The sequence below is a fragment of the Psammomys obesus genome, unplaced genomic scaffold (assembly GCF_907164565.1).
Source record: "Psammomys obesus unplaced genomic scaffold, mPsaObe1.curated_primary_1811, whole genome shotgun sequence".
Taxonomy (NCBI): Eukaryota; Metazoa; Chordata; class Mammalia; order Rodentia; family Muridae; genus Psammomys; species Psammomys obesus.
Genome location: NW_026590405.1, coordinates 6,181,788 through 6,205,873, shown reverse-complemented (window position 1 = coordinate 6,205,873; position 24,086 = coordinate 6,181,788). Strand labels below are relative to the sequence as shown.

The following is a 24,086-nucleotide window of genomic DNA, read 5'->3' as shown; positions in this document are numbered from 1 at the left end:
ATCTGGTATGAAAACCATCAGACAGCTTCCCCACATCTGCAGGGCTATCGACTGCAGAAAGCAAAACAGCTACTTTACAACAAAGTTTTGTTATTGTCTGGGGACATGGTCTCTACCCTGCCTGCTTGCCTGGCCCCTCCCTCACCTTCTCTAGCTCAGGCTGGCCTGGTGCTCAATACCTTCAACTTTCTGTCTTGAAAGTATTGGATTAATAGCACACTCTGGCTTCCCTGGCCTCATAATCACAGCCCTGTGGCAGGCTAGCGTGGCACACGTCTTTAACCCAGACTGAGGTGGCCTCATGAGGCAGGAAGATTGCACACTTGAGGCTAGTCTGGCTATAGGGAGAGACCCTGTCTCAAAACAAAGCCCCAAATAAATAACTGGGTGGGCAAACTTTGAGCTGTAGGCCAGGCAGAACTGTATGGTAAGACTTTGTCTCTAAATAAACAAATGGCTGGTGAAGGGGCCAAGAGGGTAGGTAAAAGGTGTCTGTCTAAAAGCTATAAACAGTCCAATACCCACGACCCACACACTGACAGGAGAGATGAGGCATCACTTGTGCTGCCGCAACACAAAATAAATAAAAACATGTATTACGAGACTAGAGAGATGGCCCAGAGGTCCCAGGGTTAATTCCCAGAACCCACACGGTGGCTCAGAACTCTCTGTAACTCCACCTTAGAAGATGAGACCCTTTTCCAGCCTCTTTCAGCATCAAGCACCCAAACATATAAACAGCCACACATACCAATTTATTTTTAAACTTACTAAAGGACTCACATATTTTTCAGATATTTTTTTACTTTTGTAAGTATGTAAGGCATTGGCTTAATCTTAAATCAAACTTTTGAATAAATCAGTTTTCAAACAAATTTCACTCAAAATGATTTTCAGAAACTAGTATGGTGGCATACGCTTGTAATTTTAGCACTTGGGAGGTAAAGCAGGAAGATCTCATAAGTCCCCACCATTCAAAGTAAAATAGGAGCTGGGTGTGGCAGGGCAGACCTTTAACCTCAGCATTTAGGAGGCAGAGGCAGGTGGGTCTGAGTTCAAGGCTAGCCTGGATTGCAGAGCAAGTTGGACAGCCAGGGCTACACAGAGAACCCCTGTCTCAAAAAATCAAAAAGAAAGAAAGAAAGAAAGAAAAAAAAAAAAGAATCAACAGAAAACCACTTTTTAATTTGAAAACATGTTTAGTCTGTAATACTAGATGCATAATTCTGAGATCATGAAAAGGAGCTGACCTGGAAAATTTTTTAAGTGAAAAGAAATTAAGCAAAGTAAAAAGCAAAACAAAACAAAAACAGAAACCCAGAGTTTGGCTGAGAATTTAAAGAAAAAACAGAAACCAGAAAATGTGAGATTTTCCTGTGTCACCATGTACCTCCAACTACCAAAGCGCCACTGTGATGAGCAGGGAGGGAGAGGGCTCAGGAAAGATCAGCTACCCAGCTGCTCCCTCAGTGTTTAGTCAGCTATCTCAACTCTCCTAGGAGTCTCTGGACTATGACAGGAAAGGGGGTTCTCGTATGAAATTCTAGTGTAAAGCAGGCAGGAGGACTGCCGGGTGTCAGACAGAGGCCAGGCTGGGCTCCCTATCAAACAGACAAAGCAGGCTAGTCAGAGTCTCCTCATCACAATCAACTAAATTACAAAGAGGAAACTGAGGTAAAAAACAAAAAAGGTTGTTGTTATTATTATTATTATTATTATTATTATTATTATTATTATTATTATTATTATTATTATTATTTTGAGGTCTACTTGGGTACTGTGAGTTTCATGTCACCTAACATCAAACTGCCACGATAGACAGGGCATGGCACACAGCTCAGCCCCAGCTGAATGCCACTTTTTGCCACGCTTTCCAGTCTTCATTACTAACCACGTAAACACCTTCAGCCAGGAAGCTCGATTCTCCATCGGCAAGACAAAGACACAAAGCTTAAAGCCGTTAACAGGCAGAGGTGGAAACAGACATGCTCAGGTTCCACTGTCAGAGAACCATGTAACTCACTGACCCACAAGTCAGAACAAGGCACTCACTTAACTGCCATCTAGTGTTCATTTCTGTGTTGGGATGGGTCTCACTGTGCAGCGCTGGCTGCTTGGGATTCCAGTAAGTAGCCCAGGCTGCCCACACACCTGCAGCACTCCTTCAGCTGTGTGACGCCATGCTAACTTACAGTGTGCTTCATTGGAAGGTTCCTCTGAACACATCTGCACACTCCTTGGTGCTCTACTCCCTCACAGACATGCAGCACAATTTCAGAGTACTGTGGCCGCACGGAAATGAACTTCCAAGGAGCAGATGCCCACACCTCTTCCCAACTACCCTGACTCTCTCTAGTCAAGGAGGCACCCCCTCGGACCTGCCAGAGGACAGGGAGTGATGAGAGCAGAAAAGAAATTCCGCAGTAGAACTCCAGGTGGAGACAGTACCACACACGCCAACTTCCTAGTAGCAAATGAATATTAGCTTGTATCTTGATGCAGCAAGAGACTAAGGCTTCTTCCTATTCTCAGATAGTTCCCTGGTGTCTGCTCATTGTGCTGGGACAAGAAAATGTTACATACTGTACATTTAAAAACTCAGCCACACTGGACGGTGGCGGCACATGCCTTTAATCCCAGTGCTCCAGGCACAGGCAGGCAGATCTCTTTAAGTTCGAGGCCAGCTTGGTCTACAGAGTAAATTCCAGGATAGCTAGAGCTACACAGAGAAATCCTGTCTTGAAAAATGAAGAGAGAAAGAGAGAAAAAAAGAAAGGAGAAAGAGAAAAAGAGAAAGACGAAACAGAGAAAGAAAAGAGAAAGAGAAAAACAAAGAGAAAGAAAAAGAGAAAAAAGAGAAAGAGAAAAAGGAAGAGAGAAGGAGGAAGGAAGGAAAGATCTGCCTAAAATCAGACATAACCTAAAACATTCCCTTCTTCTGCTAACTATTTAAAAAAAAAATTCAGTGTAGACACTGCTGTCAGACTCACCGGAATTCTGGATGCGCCATGTTTTTATAAACGGAGTGTCAGGAGGTACAGACTCCCCTTCTCCTACGGTGACGTCTTCCACAAAGGACATGGAGGGCACACTGGCATTTGGGCTCTCAAAGTCGTAATAGGCGCCAATTGCTGCTTGTAAGTTCCTACAGGTAAAAGACAAAAGACCTCAGTACAGTTAGAGAATATTATCTGAACTGTTTAACCCAAGGAAACCCTTTCTTAGGGTTGGCCACAGAGCCAGAGGCGCCCACTACCAAGCCTTTAAAAGCCACTGATCACTGCTGAGAACAGGTGGAAAAGCAGAACCAACAAACTTAATGTCACCCTCTCCTGAAGGTGTGCTGAGAGGGCTAACAGGCCACTACCAACAAGAAGCACACATCCACAAAACAGAAGAGCAGCAGCTTAGAGCTTCTCCAAGGCCAGGTGTGGTGGCACGAGCCTGGAACTCCAGGATTTGGGCAGAGCGAGGAAGGCCACCACTTTGCAAGTCTTTTTAAAAGATCTTATTTTAATTGTGCATAGGTGTATGTGTGTATGCGCCTGTGTGCACATTGTAGGTGCCCACAGAGGCCAGATTTATTGGATCCCCTGGAGCTGGAGTTACAATAGTTGAGAGGCAGCTGATGTGAGTGCTGGGAATCTGGGTCCCCCGAAGAACAGCAAGTACCTGCTGAACCACCTCTCCAGCAACCTCCATAAATTAAAAATAAAGAGGGGAAAACAAGTTGGATGTGGTGGTTTGTGCCTTTAAGGGATCAAAGTGCCCAGCACTTGGGAGACAGAGGCAGGAGGATCTCTGTGAGGTCAAGGTCTGGAGGGTCTACATATAGAGTTCCAGGACACGTAGAGAGAACTTGTCTCCGTAAGACAGAATAAAACAAACCACAAAAACCATTTACTTATTTATCGGGCATGTATAAGTAGGATGTATGCATGCCGTGGCACAGAGGTGGGACCAGAGAACAGCCTGTGGGAGTCAGTTTTCTCACTCCAGCATGTGATCTCTGTGGATCAGACTCAGGTCATTAGGCTTGGTGACAAGCATTCCCACCCCTGAGTCATCTTGACAGCCGAAGTTCCACTTTTAAAGTACTCAAATTGTTTTTTTTTTTTTCTTCAAAAGAATCCACGTACATCAAACAGAAGATGCACTGTTCAATGGGAGATAAAGTGTGCTCCCTCTTCTCCTGACACTGCCACACAAGAACAGCGCTCCTGCCAGGGCTCCGGACGCACACACTGTACATACAGCATGAACTCTCACTCCCGGGCACACCATTAGACACGGCTCCCGGCTTTATAAGCCGGGCACTAAGTCTGGAGGATGATTCTGTCACCTTTGTCAATAGTGAGCAGGCACACTGTCTACACAGCTGTGGTCACTCTAAGGCAGTCCACTAGTTAACCGAGCAACTGCAGTGTTTGCAACCTCGGCTTTTTCAGAGGCCAACACCTACCACCCTGTCCATATGCACAGCGTTTATGAATAAATTCATTACGTGGTTCTCAGAGGGTGTATTTGTATTGCCACTGCTGGGAACAGACTTCCTTCCGTAAAAAGATGCAGGCCAATGCTAGCACTGCACCCACGGCAGCGCCTGCTTCCCTGCTGGATGACGGTCAGTGTTTCCTCACTGTGCTGGATTTCTGCCAACTTGAAAATAAAATCTCTCACTGACATTTTTAAATGCTATTCTTTTTGCTGGATGTGGTAGTTCAAGCCTATAAGTATCCAGGAGCATGATGCAAAAGGATTACAGTTTGCACCCAGTCTTACCTAAGTATGAAGACTGTTTCAAAAAAAAAAAACAAAACTTTTTTTTCTGTAAAAGAAGTGTCCACTTTTTCATGTTTAAAAGCTATTGGGGTGCTGGAGAAAGGGCTCATAGGTTAAGAGCACTTTTTACTCTTTTTTTTTTTTTAAATAATGTATTTATTTTATGTCCTTTGGTAGCCTGCATGCATGTCTATGTGAGAGTGTCAGATCTTGGAGTTACAGACAGTTGTGATCTGCCAAAATAAAAAAGAAAAGGAACAAAGCAAACTGCTACTTGCACCTTCTTTCTTGGAAGAGCCACCTGGCTAACTACTAAGAAGCCAAGCACATGATTCAGAGTCTTCCCCAACAGAAGAGTGTCCTTTCAGGGCTGGCTCAGGTTGCCAGGGCCAGAAACCAAAAGCCACCAAGGCTGTTTCAATAAGCTATGTCCATCACAGAGATCAAAGGCATCTCTAATAATATTAAGGGATTCTCTTGTCTCACATCAGTGCGCTCATCGCCAGTTCCCATATCAGACAAAGAGCCAACCTGTATACTTCTCTGCAGAACGCGACTGCACTCCCGAGCCAGCGGCCGCTTTTAGCGCGGACAAGCATGGAAGGGAACAACTGCTCAATGGACACCTAGGAGCAGCAGATATTTCTGGCTGGGCCTCTGCGCTTGCTTTTCCAGGTGTTTGCAGCTGCCAGAAAAGCAGGCTATACTTAGAGCAAGCATCATGTGATGGTGGCCAGTCATACCAACCAGTAAGGCCTAGAATTACGACACCAGCGCCTGCCTATCCCATGCGCCTGATGAACTTTACATTGTGCAGACCCGGGCCAGGAGCCAAACTGCACCTGTTCCCTCACCGCTGTACAAAGACTCAGACTTCAGTCTTTCCAGCAGTTTCCTTTGCAGGTCACAATGAGCAAACCCCTAACTATGTGGCTTCCTAACCCTGAGGTGGCCACAGACAGACTTGGGAGCACATCAGCAATCAGCCCCATCCTTAAGGACTGAAGATCAAGTATGAGAAAAGAAGCCTAGCCTTCCATTTGCTCATTTGGAAACATTCAGTAAAAGCTGTGTGGGGTTTTTTTTGTTTTGTTTTTTGGTAAAGACAGATTTTCTGCCTCAAGCAACCCGTATTATCTCCTAGCTATAAAACCCAAATGGGAGGGATAGGCTCTTGCGCGTTTGGACAATCAGCCACTCTCACAGCAGTCTGTCCCACCTACCCGTGAATGTGCCCTCAGGTCAGCCTTACTGACCCCTGGAGAAGGACCACGGGCCACTAACAAGTGCAAAGTCCAGCTCCCTTATTAGGCAGACACACTCTCCCTCCTTAACCCCCCCCCCCCACGAATCCCAATTCACCACCCAGCTGAAGCAAGCAAAAGTACTTGCTCATCCATACCTGCTAGCACAGGTAATTCAGCCAGAGAAAGACCAACAGCCCTCCTAAAGCCCAAACTTAAAATGAAAACGTGAAGTGAAATGCCAACCAGAGGTGGGAGGGAGGTGACAGAGACAAGGCCAGAAGCTGAGTGCGTCTCCAGACACAGGGGGGCACGCCTCCTCAGGCCCCAGCCTGGGTGGAGAAAGGCTAGATCAAACAGCTCAGCTTCAGTGGTGCACTGCTGTCTCCAAACAGCACACTCTGCTGCTGGCAGCGAGAGAGGAGCACTGCCGCAGGCTACCCTCCACTCCCAGCGTTCCTCAGGGCCGCTGTGCACACTCTTCCAGCTAAAAACATTCTGAAGAACAAAGGACGCACTACCAGCACAGGATCCTTACTGTCTGAGAACTGTCGCCACCGGACAACTGAAGTGCTACACGGTGTCTCACTACCACACACAAAAAAGGTTTTCGTGGGCCTCAAACTCATAGAGACCCACTTGCCTGAGTCCCACCCGCTGGGACTGAAGATGTGTGCTACCATGCCTGGTAAACACAAAACGAGACGAAAACAAACTTTAAAAGAGCACCACAGGGGCTGGAGAGACGAGGAAAAGAGCACTGGCTGTTCTTCCAGAGGGCCTGAGTTCAATTCCCAGCAACCACATGGTGGCTCACAACCATCTATAGTGAGATCTGGTGCCCTCTTCTGGCCTGCAGGTGTACATGCAGGCAGAACAGTGTATGAATAATAAAATCTTAAAAAAAAAAAAAAAAAAAAAAAAAGGAAAAGCCATCACAGGCCAAGTGTGAGGCACACACTGGTAACCTCAGCATCTGGAAGGCAGGGTCAAGAGAAGGAAAACCACAAATTCAAGTAAGATTATAAAAAGAGGGGGAAATGGTTAAAATTGAAAGCACATGACTTTTTTAAAGTGCTCACAAGCATGCAGGAGTGCAGCGCTAGAACAATGTGGGAATCAGAGGGTTCCTACCTGTGGGACCCTGTCCTCCTTCAACACCATGTGGGTCCAGATACTGAACTCAGGTCATCAGGCTTGGAGAGCAAGCACTGGGCTGGAGACATGGCTCAATGGTTAAGAGCTGGCTGCTCTTCAGAGAATCCTGGTTCAATTCCCAGCACCTACTTTGTGGCTAACAGCCATCTGCAACTTCGGCCCAAGGGGACCCAACACCCTCTCCTCCTGTGTAGGCATACCATGAGGGTGTGTGTGTGTGTTGTGGTGTTACACAGATTCAAGCAAACTTGCCATACACATTTAAAAACAATAATATAAATACACATATAAGAAATACACATATAAGCTAGGCATTGTTGTGCCCGTCTGTAAGCTCAATACTTGAGAAGTCAAGACAGAAGGATCAGGAGTTGTAAAGGGCCAGCCTTCATTAATCAAGTTCAAGACTAACTGGGCTAGCTGGGCAAGGTGGTGCATACCAGTAATCCCTGACTCAGGGAGGCAGAGGCAGGCAGGTTTTGTGAGTTTGAGGCCAGTCTACAACAAGCATCCAGGACAGCCAAGGCTACACAGAGAAACCCTGGAAAAAAAAAAAATGAAAAAGGACTACCTGGACCACATGAGACCCCACCTGCCCTCTCACTAAAGTAAAAGGAAACATCCAGCCAGACATGGCAGTTAACGTCTGTAATCACAGCACTAAAAAGGCTAAGGACTGTCAGGAGTTCTGGGCCAGACTGGGTTACAAAGTAAGTTCTAGCTTACTACCCTCACCACAATACAAGACCCTGACACACACACACACACACACACACACACACACACACACACACACACACGAAAGGAGAGAGGGTATGAAGGGAACTGGAGAGATGGCTCACTGGGTAAAGGCACTTGCTGCCAGGCCTGACGACTTGCGCTGCATCACCAGAATCCACACAGTGGATGGAGAGCTGCTTTCCTCACAAGCTCTCCTCTGACTTCCAGGTGTAGCCATGGCTACCACGTATTCACACGTGCACACAGTGAATCCAGAAGGGAGGGAGGGAAAAGAAAACAGAGAAAAAATGCTGAAGAATTTAGGAAATACTTCTAAAGGGCAGAGGAAACAGCTCAGGGGTAGACTGCTCAATGTGCCCCCACTAAGCATAAACAGACGCATTCCAATGACATAATTCACAACTGTACGTGCAATCATAGACTGGCACCCGCTAGCATGCTGTGATGCTCCTGGGGCTATGGAGGAGATCCTTTATCCCCCCAGTGTGTCCTCCGCCCTCAGACCCCCACGCCAAGGCACACTGCAAAGGGAGAGTAAAATTGGTCCTCAGCAGACCTTCAAAAGAAACGACCCCAAGTTGTCTGGCTAAGCCTCATGTTTGCTTCCACTCAGGAGTAGATGCAGGGGTCTGAGGAGAGAGCAGGGATGGCAGAAGGGCACTCCAGGGTGAAGGCAGGAAGGGATCCCCAGCCAGTGTGCAGTGGTTCTGGAAGCAGGCATCCCCAGAAGGTACCTGTCCAGGTTCAGACTGCTGACTCAGAACACTGATAAGAGAGTGAATTTGCACATGGAAGCCACAGTGTTACAGTGATTTATTGCAATGCAAAAACCTAATGCAGTACTGCTGTGTACTGAAGGGACCCTCTCAAGAAGAGGGCACTAGACTACAAGGGCAGACTGCACACGAGGCTGCTCTCTGCTGAGTCACTTCCGGCATAAGCCTCTGCTTCCAAGAACTCACGGTTCCGTCAAAAATGTATGTTTAGAGAGCTCCTTCCTAAAATGATGTATAATCACAGTGTCAATGTTAACTACAGTCTCTGGACATGCTGGGACACTGAGCCTGAGATGTGGCGATATGGAATAGCCAAGTGTCCCAGGATGAGAGCGCAGAGCATGACTCAGACAGAGAGCTCCTCACAATCAGTTTGCTGTGAAATTCAGCCGGTGAGTGACATCCTCAGGTGACTCTGCAATGAAACAGAGTTCCAAACTGATCTGACTCTAAGCCTGTCAAAGAACTGTTTCCAAATTAAAATTACAAATTTTGGGTTTGATTAAAAAAAAAAAATCTTGCCAAAAAAAATATCTGAATACATATTCCACTCTATAATCTAGCTCTTATTGCTATGAATTTGGAAATATAATAAAGTCAGATTTTGTAGGCTTTGCTGAGAAATACCGTATACCTTTTACAATGTCTATGATTTTAATGTTTCTCTTGTGTCTAAGATTTCCTGCTTCTGAATCTCTGAACAGTGCGCGACAGACAGGTGCCGGCCTCAAAGTGGCTGCAGTTTCATTTCCCCTAAGGAACACGCTCCCATGGCATCTTTGGCGACGATCAAAGTGAGCCTTGGCACACTTCATGTCCACAGTGCACACTACGGCACACACTTCGCCCTGCAGAGAAAGCAGCCACTTGCTTGTCTCCAAGCAAGGAGATAAAGTAAGTTCTATAAACTGACAAATGCAACCCAATGTCACCAAACACGAACAAGTCATGACACGGGACACTCAGCCCTGACCTCTTAGCTTCACTGCAACTGCAAGTTTAAGTAGGAGTGTGAGTTTATACGGCTGCTGTGCGGTAGCTATGAAAAGCTACATACAGGCTATGAGTAGAGCTCCAGGCTTTTACCCCCTGCACTCGAGAGGAACAGGCAGGACAATCTCTGTGACTCGAGGCCAGCCTGGCATATGTGGCAAGCTACAGACCAACCAGGACTTCAAAGAGACTATCTCAAAAAGCAAAACAAAACACAAGCAAAAGTTACAAACAGGGCTGGAAAGCCAGGAGCGCTTGCTCCCAGTACCCTACTTCTGGCCTCCACGCACCTTGTGTGCACATATCAACAAGGACAACAACATATACACATAAATAGAAAGCTACACAATGGGACCATCAAGATGGCTTATCAGGGGCTGGAGAGGTAGCTGACAGGTTAAAAACATTGGCTGCTCTTCCAGAGGTCCTGAATCAATTCCCAGCAACCACATGGTGGTTCACAACCATCTATAATGAGATCTACTGCCCTCTGCTGGCATTCAGACACACATACAGGCAAAACATTGTATAGATAATAAATGTTAAAAAAGGGGGAGGGGGCTGGAAAGATGGCTCAGTGGTTAAGAGCACTGCTCTTCCAAAGGACTAGGGTTCAATTCCCAGCACCCACATGGCAGGTCACAACCATCTAACTCCAGTTCCAAGGGATCTGACACCTTCACACTAATGCACACAAAATAAAATAAGTTAAAAAAAAAAAAGATGACTTATCAGGTAAAGGCATTTGTTGCCAAATGTGATGACCTGAGTGCAGTACTTGAGCCTCATGATGGAAGAAGAGAAGCAGGCTGTGCTCTGACTTCCTCATGTGAGCCTTGACACAAATGTGTACACACGAAATAAAGGAAATAAAACTAAGTAAAATTAAAGCTATATACTGAGCACAGAGAGAGGCACACTGGATAGATTATAAGCTATCAACCATGGCAGCCTGAGCCCGACCCCTGGCTCCCACAGTGAAAGCAGAGAATCCCTCCTGGAACATTATCCCCAGCCACCATAAACACACCATGGCATTACACCCACCAATAATAACATTTTCCCCAAAAATAAAGGCTAGGGATATTATAGCTCACTGGATTCCACTCTTGGCACTGCAAATGCAGCAAAGAGCAGCTCTTGCAAAGGCCTGCTGTGCACACTCACATCCAGTGATGTCTTCATGCCCTGGGCAGCACATGCTTCAGATGGCAAGCAGGGAGAGTTCGACATTTTCTATGCATTTCAGAATAAATAGGCTTTGAAAAATTACTTTTATTCCATTGAGACAAGGACTCAACTAAAGTGCCAGGCCAGCCTTGAAATCACTTCTATAGCTCAGGCAGGCCTTGAACTTGTAACCCAACTGCCTCAGCTGGGACTGTAGCTTTGGGCCACCAAACTAGGAGTCCTTATCATTTTAGGAACAGATTAATCTGTGAAGGTGATCCCTGTGATCCAACCCACAGAAGGCTGAAACAGGAGAAGCTTTACCACTTTGATGCCATTCTGGGCTACACAGTAAATTCCAGGCCAGTTTGCCAACCATAACAGCCAAGAACGGTGGCAGTCTATGCCTGTAAGACCCACAGTAGAGGGATTTAAATCCAGAACATGGCTGCTCTGGCAAGAAATCACATCTAAAGCCTTCCAGGTCTGTGTGATCCAGCTGGAATACATGCCTTTAATCTAGGAGACAGAGGCAAGAAGATCTGAGTTCAAGGCCAGCCTGGTATAGAGCAAGTTTTAGGTAAAGAAAAGTTTGTATCCATGGTGATGCCTTTAATCTAAAGCAATAAAGGTAAAGTTAGTTTGTGTTTGAAAGTGATGTCTAACTGAGTGGGGAAAAGGTGACGAATCAGAGAAAGACTTGACAGAATAGGATCCTACCGACTCTCATAAGACGAGAGAGGAAAGGGAAGCTACCTAATGGGCAATGCAGAGAGAGAGGGGGCAATTTGGACTGGGACAGTAATACGTTGCAGAGAGAGAGAGAGAGAGAGAGAGAACTCAGGTGAAGACTTCGAATGAGAAAGAAAATGAGAAAGAGCCAGGAAATTAGAGCAGATTGTTTAAGTTAGTTTGAGGCCAAGCAGAGCAATTCAGAGGACCAGAGAAAAACAAGATTGAATAAGTCAGCTGGGAGGGGAGTTTGAGCCAGAACAGCTGAGTTGAACCAGCCAGCACAGAGCTGAGAAAGAACTAGTAAGCCTCAGAGGCTGAAACGTTCTAGGCTAGGTTAGAATATACAGAAGCTAGAAGCTTCCAGGACTAGGCCTAGGTTAGCAGACAGAGGCAGTAATCCTCAGAGACAACAAATGAAGCAGGCAAATAAAAGTTCCTTTTACACCTAGATGGTGAGCGCAGGAAGGTCAGGAGTTCAAGGCCAGTATTACACAAGTCAGGGAAGAAGGGAGGGAGGATAGGAAGAAAAGTTAAACAAGAGAGTCGGAGGAAAGGGAGAAGAAAAGGGAGCAGAACAGAATAACTAGAATGTAAAACCTTAATTTCACAGCTAGGTGTGGCAGTGCGCACCTGTAAGCCCATCACTTGGAAGACCTGGGCTAGGAGGGTCACTGAATTTGAGGTCAGCTTGAGTTAAGAGACCTTGTCTCAAAAGAAACTATTGCCACTTATCATTATTTAAAAAAAAAAAAAAAAAAGTTAACAGTTCCTTAAAGGAATACTAGTTTTATTTCAAATTGACAGGCTAGAGTCATTTGAGGGGAGGGAACCTCAATTCAGAAAATGCCTCCATAAAACTGGACTGTAGACAGGCCTGCAGGGCATTTTCTTAATGATTGACATAGGACACCGTGGGTGCTGCCATCCCTGGATGGTTCTACAAAAAGCAGGCTGAGCAAGCGAGGAAAAAGCTAGTAAAGAGACCCCTCCATGGCCTCTGCATCAGTTCCTGCCTCCAGGTTCCCACTCTGTTTTTTATAATGAACTGGAAATATATGGAAATGTGAGTGAAATTCTTTTTCCTCCCCAAGTTGATTTTTGGTCATGGTGTTTCATCACAAAACTAAGTGATCTTCCCCTAGACTCCAGCTAAGAGAAGAATGAGAAAGTGACCTTTCTGAAACCAGCGTATAAAGAATGCAGTGGCACCCATGGGTACTGCTGAGCCAGGCTGAGACTCTTCAGTGTTACCACCGAGCCGAACACACCTCAGCAGTCGGTGTGCTGGAGGACAAGCAGCTGGCCGTCATTTCTAACGAGAGAGTAACCTAACCCTAATTACGATGCTGCAACTTATCAACCATGTTCAGACACTCAGGGGAGACAGACAAACTCTACACCAGGTTAAAAAGTTCTGGGGCTAAAGAGAGGACTCAGTGATTAAAGCCCTAGTCACTGTTCCAGGACCCAGGGTCAATTCCCAGCACCCACACGGGGGTTCATAGTCTTCCATAACTCCAGTTCCAGAGATCTGATAACCTCCTTGGGCTGTTTCATCACAAAAACTTCTTTTGGCCATCTTGGGCTGCAGGCACGCACAGACACACAGGCAGGCAAAATGCACAAAATAAAATAAAACATTTTAGAATGAAAGTCCTAAATCAAAGAAGATTACGAAGATCTAATGCCCTTGTCTGGCCTCCAAGAGCACGTGGTACACACATGATGCACAAACATACATGCACACAAAACACTCACAAAAAGATTAAGGTAAAGAACATGCTAACCAAATACACATGGGATTCTTTGAGGAAGAGGGAGTTGTTGTTTTGGATTTTTGAGAAAGGGTCTACTATGTAGTTCAGGCTGGTCTAGAACATGAGAATCTTGAGAAAATGAGGGGTTTAAAAACAAAAAATTATGCTGGCTGTAATGGTCCACAGTGGCACGCCAGCTCTAAGGCTGCCAACAGATCACTGGAAGCTTAAGGCAGCCTAGGGTACACACTGAGTTCAAGGCCGGCCCTAGCTATACAGGCTGCCTATCAAAACCAATACTGTCCAAACAAGTGGTATCAACAGACTGTAGGGACAGGCCACAAGCTGGACACTGGCCTGTGCTCCTGTGTCCACGCACACGTCCTTGGTGCTGGCAGTTTGATTCTGCAGTTGTGTAGAAAGATGTCCTTGGTCTTTCCGCAAGGTTTACAGATAGAATATCAGACGCCTGAGATTTATCATAAATGTTCAGGAAAAAAAAAGAAACAATGTATGAAGCCCATAAAGAACTTTCATGCAGGGTTCATGGGATGCAGGACAGTAGCAGCTCTGAACACATGGCAGATTTCCAAAAATCTGTACAATTTACCATACAAACTGGCAACTCCTAGATTTCTACCTCAAAGAAACTGTAACACATGTCTATACTAGGTCTCATGAGTGAAAGAAATACTTAAGGCACCATTTATTCAACAGAGCTGGTAAAAGAGGTGGGGCTCCATCCTTGGCACACAGCAAAAGCAGGTAGAGCAGAAATGACATTACATGAAACAATAGAAGGATCAACCAAAGGGGCCCAAGTCTACAGATTCTCCACACAAGAGAATGTTTCTCACCAATAAAAATAGATGAAACCCTGGCCAAGATAAGCGTGGACTTTGTAAAATCATGGCTAGAGGAAAGACAGATACAAGACTACACTATCGTTCTGTGGCACAGCCTGTAATCCTAGCAGTCAGCACTTCGGCAGATGTGCGGGAGCTCTGAGTTCAAGGACAGCCTGGCCTACAGACTCAGCTCCAAGACAGCCAGGTTACACAGAGAAATCCTTGTAGAAGGAGCTTTTTTTTTTTTCAATTGTTGTCTCGAAAGGCTTTCTCCGATTTGTCACCTTTTTCCCCACTCAGTTAGACATCACTTTCAAAAAAGGGTGCTTCCTTCTACAAACTAACTTTACCTTCATTGCTTTGGATTAAAGGCATGTCCCACCACGCTTGGACACAAGCTTTTCTTTACCTGAAACTTGCTCTATACCAGGCTGGCCTTGAACTCAGATCTGCTTGCCTCTGTCTCTGGATTAAAGGCTTGTATTCCAACTGGACCACACAGACCTGGAAGGCTTTGGATCTCTTGCCAGGAGTCATGTTCTGAATTAAAATCCCTCTACATACCTTGTCTCAAATAAACAAAACACAATTTAATGATGACAACACTGGAAGAGATCACCCAGAAAAGAAAAAGCAGGAATAAATAATTTTATCAAGATGCAAAAATAGCCGGCTGGCTGGCCAGGCAGTGGTGGCTATTCTTTAGTCCCAGCACTCGGGAGGCAGAGGCAGGCAGATATCTAGGGAGTCTAAGACAGCCAGGGCTACATGGAGAGACTCCTCACTCTAAAAAAACAAAAAGATGTAAAAACCTAGCACTTATGAAATGGAGCCAGGAAAGATGACCAAAGTTCAAGACCAGTGTTTCCAATGCCAGGCAGGTGAGAGCTACGTTCTGAGAACCTGACTAAAATCATCCTTTTTCAAACAAAAAGCCAGAAAGAAACAGACAGGAGCTACCATAGCAGTACTCTGGTAGTGTATCTTTGTTAGCCCAGCAATTGGGAGGCCTTGCAGCAGGAGAATCATGAACTGAAGGTCAGCTGGGACTATAATGTGAGATTTGACTCAAAATTAAATAGGAAAATTTCCAAGGCCAGGAGTTGGCAGGGCCCACCGAGGCTGAGCACAGTGTCTGAAAACATGCTAAGGTACACGGCAGTGCCGTCCAACCCAAGGGCTCTGGGTCAGAGCAGCTGTCAAAAGTTTCCAGAGAATGGAGAGAACATGATTCATTCGAAGAAGAACCAAGACAATTATATCAGCAACTGACCAGGCCTTCAAAATCCTGGGGGAAAAAAAAACAAAACAAAACACTGCCAACCTTCAAATGGACAGCCAAGCCAATTATGGGTCAGAGTATGAAAAAAGTTGATTCAGAATGCCAAAGTCTGAAATATTTCCACTGCACTTTGAAAAAGCCTAATTTTAAGGGGATGGAAGATTTTCCAAGAAACAGGCTCTAATTAAAAGAAATGAAAGCTGAGGCTGAGAACCATGAATCAGGCTCAACAAGAAAGATCAGTGGGTTTTTTGTCTGGCTGTCGTGGAACTCATTATGTACACCCAGCTGGCCTCAAACTCAGAGTTCCACCTGCCTCTACTTCTAAGTGCTGGAATTAAAGGCATATGCCATAATGCCTGGCAGAAAATATCTTTTAAATATTTATATTCACTTTCTGTATATGGGTAAGTTTTCCCTATGTGAGTTTGTGTACCATGTGTCCACTGCCACCAAGGCAGAAGAGGGCATCAGATGCCCCGGAACTGGAGCTACCATGAGTCATCATGTCAGTGGCTGGGACTCCAACCTGGGTCCGCTGAAAGAACAGCCAATGCTTTAATCACGGAGCCACCTCTCCAGTTCCTTTAAATACTTTTTAAAAATGAAAGTGGGGAAAAGGGGCTGAGAGGACACCTAAAATATCTGACAATACTGAAAGTAAGAGCTGGGCGCGGGGGCGCACGCCTGTAATCCCAGCACTCAGGGAGGCAGAGGCAAGTGGATCCCTGTGAGTTAGAGGCCAGCGTGGTCTACAGAGCCAATTCTAAGACAGCTAGGGCTACAGAGAAACCCTGTCTCAAAAAACCAAATAAAAAACAAACAAACAAAAAAGGCCTTTTAACAAACAAAAAATTACCTAGAAAACCAAGCAAATCAAAGATGGTGAATATTACTATATCCAGGACAGCAAAAGACTGCAGAAAAAGCCAGTGCTAGGTGATGGCTCACACTGTGACCTCAGGAGGAGAGGGGATGAAGCAGGAGGACTGACAAAAATGTGGCCAGCCTACAGTTACGCGGTCAGACCCTGTCTTAAAGTCAAGAGGAGAGATGAAATGTGCATGGTGGCATGGCTGAGAGGACCTGGGGATCTGGGGACACGGCACTCACCAGCCCTGGGGTTGGGTGGCAGCACTGAAGAAAAAAGTAAGCCAAAACTGCTGGTGGCTCAAGAAGCAGCAAGCAATGAAACGGCTGTAAACACGGCTGAAGTCAACCCACCCAGACACACAAGCCTGTCACCACCGCACCAGTTAGGCAAGAGGCCTGCTACAGGGTCAAGTTCAAGGCCAAGGCCAGCCTAAGCTGCCCAGGGAGGCCCTGTCTGGAAACAAGCAGATAAAGAAGCCCCAGACAGTCCTCATGCACAGCTCTTTCAAGGTTTTTTGGGAACTGAAAGGAACAGGTGGTCTCCACACATAATCCAGGAAGATCTGGAGCCTCAACTACCTGATCTAGAAAAATCCCTCCCAGGCGTGCTTGCTCGGCAGCCTTGTAAGTGAATTTATATCCTGTCTAACAACAGCAACCATTTCATTCCCTAATCCCTAAGTCACATCATACTGACTTGTCACGTTTACAAATGAATATCAGCTATTAAAAAAAAAAGCCCAATTTGGGGCTTTTGGCCAGTTGAAAGAGATCTTTGCCCATCATACACAAAACCATAGGTTCAAATCCCAATAAACTGCTTAGGTGGGGTGGGGTGGGGCTTAAGTACGAAAGGAAAAGCAAGAATCAAAAAGCAAAGACTAGCTTCATTTCCCAGCACTGAACCAAAAGAGGGCAAGGAAAGGAACAGGTGGATTATGTGCATCATTAAAAAAAAAAAACCCATAGAGAGAGGGTCACATAATTAAGGCAAAAGTGTTATAAACAAAGTTAAGGGGCAAAATGAGCAAAAGGAATAACTTCTATTGTAGACAGTTCTCTTTTTTTTTATGTGATACTGGGAATTGAACTCAGGACTCCTACATGTTGAGAATATTCTAATAATGAATCATATATCAGCTTACAGAGATTTCTTTCTTTTTTTTTTAATTATTCTCTTTTTTTGAAGATTTATTTATTATTTATACAACATTCTGCCTGCACACAAGATCTTACTATAGATGGTTGTGAGCCACCACGTGGTTGCTGGGAATTGAACTCAGGACCTTTGGAAGAACAGCAAGTGCTCTTAACCTCTGAGCCATCTCTCCAGCCCGAGCTTTCTTTTTTTAACCCTTTTTTTTTTTTTTTAAATACCTGCAGGTCAGGAGAGGGTACCAGTTCCTGTTATAAATGGTTATGAGCCACCATGTAGTTGCTGGGAACTGAACTCAAGACCTTCCTTGGGGAAGAACAGCCAGTGCTCTTAACCTCTGAACCATCTCTCCAGCCCCTACAGAGCTATCTTGATGAAGGTTGTAAAAGCAAAGGCAGGTGGATCTCCAAGTTTGAGACCAAACCTCAGAGAAACCCTACCTCAAAAGAGAATGGAAGGAAGGAAGGAAGGAAGGTTGGTTCTTTGTAAACTCAGTTATATTATGTAAATATGTTTTTGTTTTAATCCCAAGTGTGGGATATTAATTGGGCTTTAGTGTGTCCACCGCTGATAATTGTCTTGTGTGAATGGTTTGCGTCGTGGGGCTGAGAGGGATGTGGTCTAGAGCTCTGAGGACATAAATCTGAGAGCCAGAAAGACAAAGCATGGTGTGTGTTGAGTGGCAGTTTAGAGACCAGAGACAGACTGTGTGGAGATTTGGAGCAGACAGAGAAATGCTTCAGGGCGCTGTGTTGTAGAGGAGATGCAAGCCGCATCTGCAGTTGACAGAGATTGGTACAGAGCCCTAAAGAACCTAGCGACACTACACAGCTGGGAGAATTAAAGGGGTCTGGGCCCCTCTACCATTAACCTCTCTCCTTTGTAGGGTTTGGAGGTTGGAAGGGAGGTAAAGGCCCAGATACCCCAAATAAATCAGAGTTTAAAAACAAGCGCTACAGGAGGGGACAGGGGACTGAGGGCTTACAGTCTAAGTATCTGTAGGCCAAGAAAGGGATGAAAAAAAGAAATTAGAACAAAAGTGAGTACTGAATTCAGCTATTTTCCTTATATGAAAACACCTCACGTAAATTGAGTCACACGAGTCACAGAAAATACAAATGACCAATGAAAACACAGAACGATCAAGCAGCTCGCAGTCACTTGTAACTCTATCTCCAGGGCATCTGAGGCCTCTGGCCTCCACTGACACCTGAGACACATTCATACAGACACACAACATATATCTTTTTTTAAATAAAAGAACCATGGTGCACAGACAAAACACCCTGAACATAAAACCTAACAACATAAAAAAAAAAAGTTCTGGTGGAAAAAAAAAGTCAAAATCTTAATGATTTTGAAATCTAGATGGCCTGTACATAGATAGGGTTTTGTTTTTTTTTTTTTTCTAAGTAAAGACAGCCAACTATCCATGACAGAGCACACTGAGAGCAGCAGAGGGCAAGAGGCTCAGTTCCAAGTCAGCCTTAGAGACATAGTGAGTTCAAGCCAGCCCCAGGCTACACTAGGGAGACAGAAGGAAAAATGAAAAAACAAAAACAAAGAAATGGCCCGCTTTGCAAAGCACTGAACCACACCAGCAATAAAGGAAACGCAAAGACAATTAAGACCTTTTACCTGACAGATAAGCAAAGTCTTCCACTTCTCAGAAAGCAGGTTCTCTACTGCCTCATCATCAAGATGAATTTCAACACCCTTCAAGGAGGCAGCCTGATAAATTCTTGAGAAGCTCTGAACTAATGAGCCAGATGTGGTGGCCCACATCTGTAATTCCAGGGCTCACTCAGCTGAGGCAGGCCGATCAGGGGTAGCTCAAGGCCAGTCTTGGCTACATGAAACCTTAGCCACCCTCGCAGAAGTGGGAGAGTTTGGTATTGCTATGTACACCTGTGATCCCAGCACTGGGGAAGCAACTATAGACAGACTACTGTCAATACCAGACCAGCCTCTACACAGTGGGTTCTAGGCCAGCAGGGAATACACCGGAGACTCTAAAAACAAGTGTTCATGGTGGAGGATGCCTATCTTTTCTGTCCTGAACAGATGAATTTAAGTCATAAGTCACAACAAGAAAAGACAGGTCAGGCAAGTTTACAGACATTTTATAATTAAAAACTAAAAAAAATTCCACAAATGGATGTTCAAACAATCCATCACAGAAAATGCTAATGAAATCTCCTCCTGCCTCAGAGTCTCTGGGCAGGCTTTGCACCGCTCCCTCCCTGACAGACACTCAAGTTGTTACACAAAGAGCACAATCCTTCTTTCATCCCGACATCCCCATCCGCCCTCCATTCTAGACGCCTCACACAGTGACAATCAGGATATACTGTAAAGCCTGCACACATGGAAGGCGGAAGATGGCTCTGTGGTTAAAGCACTGAGTACTCTCTCAGAGGACCCGGGTTCAATTCCTGAGACCCAGCAGCTCAGAGACCTCTGGAACCCCAGGCTCAGGGGATCCATGCCCTCCTCTGACCTCCTAGGACACCAAATACGCACATGTCCCACACCCGCAGGCCAAACACAGAAAACACAACAGATTTGGTATTGTTTGTTTTGAGACAGAGTTTCTCTGTGTAGCCCTGGCTGTCCTGGAATGTCCTGGCAGATTTTTTTTTTTTTAGGAACTCTGTATACATTCAGTACACATATATCAAAGGTTGGTGCTTTGATCTGTGTTAGATGTGAGTTAACAGAAAGTTATAAGGCACATGGGAAAACCATGCCCCAAACATTTAAAAGGATATTTTTCTACAAAAAAAGACAACAGTGTAAAAACCCAGTGGCTGTCTTATTTTGGAGGCTTGTAAACTAAATAAATGATTTTCAGAACCAAGTGTTGCTGTTCCCATTGGAAAAAAAAAAAATGTTAGCCTGGTGGTGGTGACAAAAGCTTTAACCCCAGCACTTGAAAGACAGAGGCAGAGGAGTCTCAAAGTTCAAGGCCAGCCTGATCTACAGAGTGAGTTCCAGGGCAGCCAAGGCTGCACAGAGAAACCCGGTCTAGAAAAACAAACAAAACAAAAAAGAAGAAAAAATGGTAAGGCAGCCTGAAGATTCAGAAGTGCAAGTCTACAATGTGCCCACAATTGGAGCATAAAACGTTCCAGCAATTTGGGCACAAAAGCAGGACTAGCCTAAGCACACATTTTTACTCAACCCCTGCTAACAGAGTGCAGGTCTGTGATGTAAGTACAAAAGGGAAGAGAAAAAACTTCCTGGACCAGCAACGACCCAGCAGTGAGGAGCTCTGGAGCTCTTGCAGAACACCCGAGGTCAGTTCTAACATTCTGATGGAGATACGGCCTGTGACTCCAGTTTCAGGAAGTCTGATGGCCCTTTCTGGCCTCCATGAATGCCAGGCACACATGGTCCACACACCATACAGACAAAACACTCAGACACATATATCTTTTAAACGATTAATTTAAAAAACCCACTAAGATGTCTCCATAAATAGAAAAGAGAAAAAAAACCATAAAAAGCGGCTGTGGACTGGCTCAGCTTGGTAGAGTGCCCGCCGAACAACCCCAGCAATGCATGGGGGACACGACTTCACACAAACACCTGTAATCCTAGCACTAGGGATGTGGAGACAAAGCATGGGGAGGTTTGGAGTTGCATGGGCTGAGAGACAATGAAGAGCAGAGCACAGGCAGCAGGCGTGGCGACTCACACCCGTAACTTCTCAGCACTTTAGTGGCGTGTCTCATGCTGGTCAGTCACCGGAGTGGACGGTCTGCGAGCTGGCGACCATTTCCAGTGTGAGCGCTCCACACATCTCCCAAGTACTAACCCAGACACTTATCGCCAAACCTGGCCCTTTACCTTCTGGAGGGCACACCCATAAAACAGCAAGTGGAAGGCTGAGGATCTATGTCACTAAGACACAGGGATATGGCAGAGCTCTGATCTCAATGCAGGCGGCCCCAGGTTCAATTCCCAGGAATGAAGGAGAAGAAGGAAAAAGGGTCCCGGCAGTTGGCTCAGCAGATAAGTGCTTGCTCTGCCAACCCCATGGCTTGAGCTGACCCCTGGAACCCAGAGGAAGAACACCTGACCCTGCATGCGCACGGTGAAACAGGTACAGCTGTCCTGCCACACACAACGGTGAGGACAGAAACATGGACTGCAAAGCCTTCCCACCAGCTGAGGCAGGACTGAGTATTCAAGGCTCCAGAGCCAGACACAGCCCGGCGGTAAACGCGCCTCCCTCTCAGTGCTCATGAACTGCTTCGGCACACTCGCTGAACACCCACCAGGCCTACAACACTGCACACGGTGCTTAGGGGCATTTCCTGAGGAAGTTTATGTGTGAGGTGATGTCACAGAAACCCAAGCGTTCAGAAGAGTGTTCTAAGAATGGTGCTAAATGTGCCAATTCCAGAAAACAAGACAACAAAAACAAACAAAACCCCCCTGTGGTTTCTTAAGTCAGGCAGAAAGGAGACAGTGCATTCTGAGAAGAAAGTTTACCACTGGGAACCCAAAGCTGTGTGTGGGACATGAACACAAATAAATGCAATAAAAAATTAGAGGAATTTTAACTCAGAACACGGCTGCTCTGGCAAGAGATCACATCCAAAGCCTTCCAGGTCTGTGAGGTCCAGCTGGAATACAAGCCTTTAATCCAGGAGACAGAGGCAAGCAGATCTGAGTTCAAGGCCAGCCTGGTATAGAGCAAGTTTCAGGTAAAGAAAAGCTTGTGTCCAAGCGTGGTGGGACATGCCTTTAATCCAAAGCAATGAAGGTAAAGTTAGTTTGTAGAAGGAAGCACCCTTTTTTGAAAGTGATGTCTAACTGAGTGGGGAAAAAGGTGACAAATCAGAGAAAGATTGAACAGAATAAGATATGGCCAGTGTAGAGAGAGAGAGGAAGCAGTTTTAGAGAGAGGTTGAATGAGCGAACAAGCTAGACACTGGTGGAGACTAAGCCAGAGAATGAGAAAGAGACAGAAAATTGCTGGAATTTGAGGCCAAGCAGTGCAATTCAGAGGACGAGAGAAAAACAAGATTGAGTAAGTCAGCTGGGAGAGGGGTTTGAGCCAGAACAGCTGAGTTGAACCAGCCAGCCCAGAGCTCACAGAGAACAAGAAAGGCTTGTTAAGACTGAAAACGGCCTAGGTTAGATTGTACAGAGGCTAGAAGCTTCCAGGACTCGGCCTAGGTTAGGAGATGGAGGCACTAAGCCTTCCGAGCCAACAATTAAAACAGGCGAATAAAAGCTCCTTTTACAGAAAATACCTCCATCAAAGAAGTCAGTACTCACAGAGAATGGGGAAATATCGACAAGCCATGTCTCTACCACCCAGAACATAGAAAGACCTCTACCCTCTGCAAATACGTAAAACCAACTGAAAAGGGGGAAAGGACTAGAAGAGAGGTCCTCACAAAGAAAATGTACAAATGGTCAACAAACACATAAAAGATACATGTAACTAGGACAATAAGAATCCACATAAGGAAGGGGCTGGCAAGATGGCTCAGCAGATAAAGGTGCTCGCTGTACAAGCCTATTGACCTCAGTTCATCCAAAAAGAAGTCCTGACTTTACAGACTCACTGTAGCACCCATATCCGCCATGCACACACACGGTAAAACATCTGAAAAATCATAACAAAGTATTGCTTCACATTCACTAGGATGGTTTAGTGTTAAAGAAGCTGTCTTGATGACTATGTGAAGAAACTAGGACAGGCTCTCATTAATCACTTGTGGAAATGTAAAAGGGTGTCCGGGACAGCCAACGCTACACAGAAAAACCCTGTCTTGAAAAACCAAAACAAATCCAAAAAAAAAAAAAAAAAAAAAAAAAGAGAAAGGAAACATCAAACCATCAGCCACCGGGCAGCGCTCGTCAGCAATGGCACTGGCAGCTACACTTAGTGAAGGAGGTGCTCAAGCAGTTACGCACTCAGAACAGCACTCTTCGCTCCAGCCAGCAGAAGCACCAGACCTCCTCCAGCAGGCCAAAGACACACACAGAGACACAGAGTGGAATATTACTCGGCCACAAAACACAAGGACTAAAAACAGCATGCTATAGCAAACAAGAGCCAGACAAGGTCTGGGATGCAGCTTAAAGACTCAGTGCTTCCTTAGCAGGTGTGTGAGGCTCTGGAGGAAAAGGAAAGGAAAAGAGAAAGACAGGACAGAGATGGGGAAAAAGGAAGAAAGGAGCCAGACACAAAAGGTCAAATATTTTATCATTCTATTTATAGACTAGTTCCATCTGAGGTAGCAGAAGTGAGGACAGTTGCCAGCAACGGTGGTAGGGGCCTAGACAGGAGGAGTGGGGGCAAGTGTAAAGGCTGCAGCTGCATCTGGGGTTAATTGCTGTGAAGCACTGTAAGCCCACTGGGGTGACTTCGCCAGGCCTGCTGGTTCACACCTGCAATATCAAGCAAGCTAAGAGGCAGAGGCAGGAGGAGCCAGATAAACTTCAGACCAACCTGGTCTACACAGCAAGTTAAAGTTCCAGGCCAGCAGAATCCTGCCTCAAAACAAGTCAGTTTTATGAAGCGATTTTTCTCATTCTTAACAATACT

At 45.5% G+C, this 24,086-nt stretch overlaps 1 protein-coding gene across 3 annotated transcripts in view; it reads right to left on the bottom strand.

Annotated features, from left to right (window-relative positions):
- The window catches only part of Ilrun (inflammation and lipid regulator with UBA-like and NBR1-like domains), a 61,652-nt gene that overhangs the window by 32,386 nt on the left and 5,180 nt on the right, over positions 1-24,086 (bottom strand). For all 3 annotated transcript variants that reach the window (XM_055606965.1, XM_055606968.1, XM_055606967.1), the window contains exon 2: positions 2,991-3,145. In XM_055606965.1, coding sequence (XP_055462940.1) covers positions 2,991-3,145 — 155 coding nt within the window. The remainder of the gene's footprint in view (positions 1-2,990; positions 3,146-24,086) is intronic.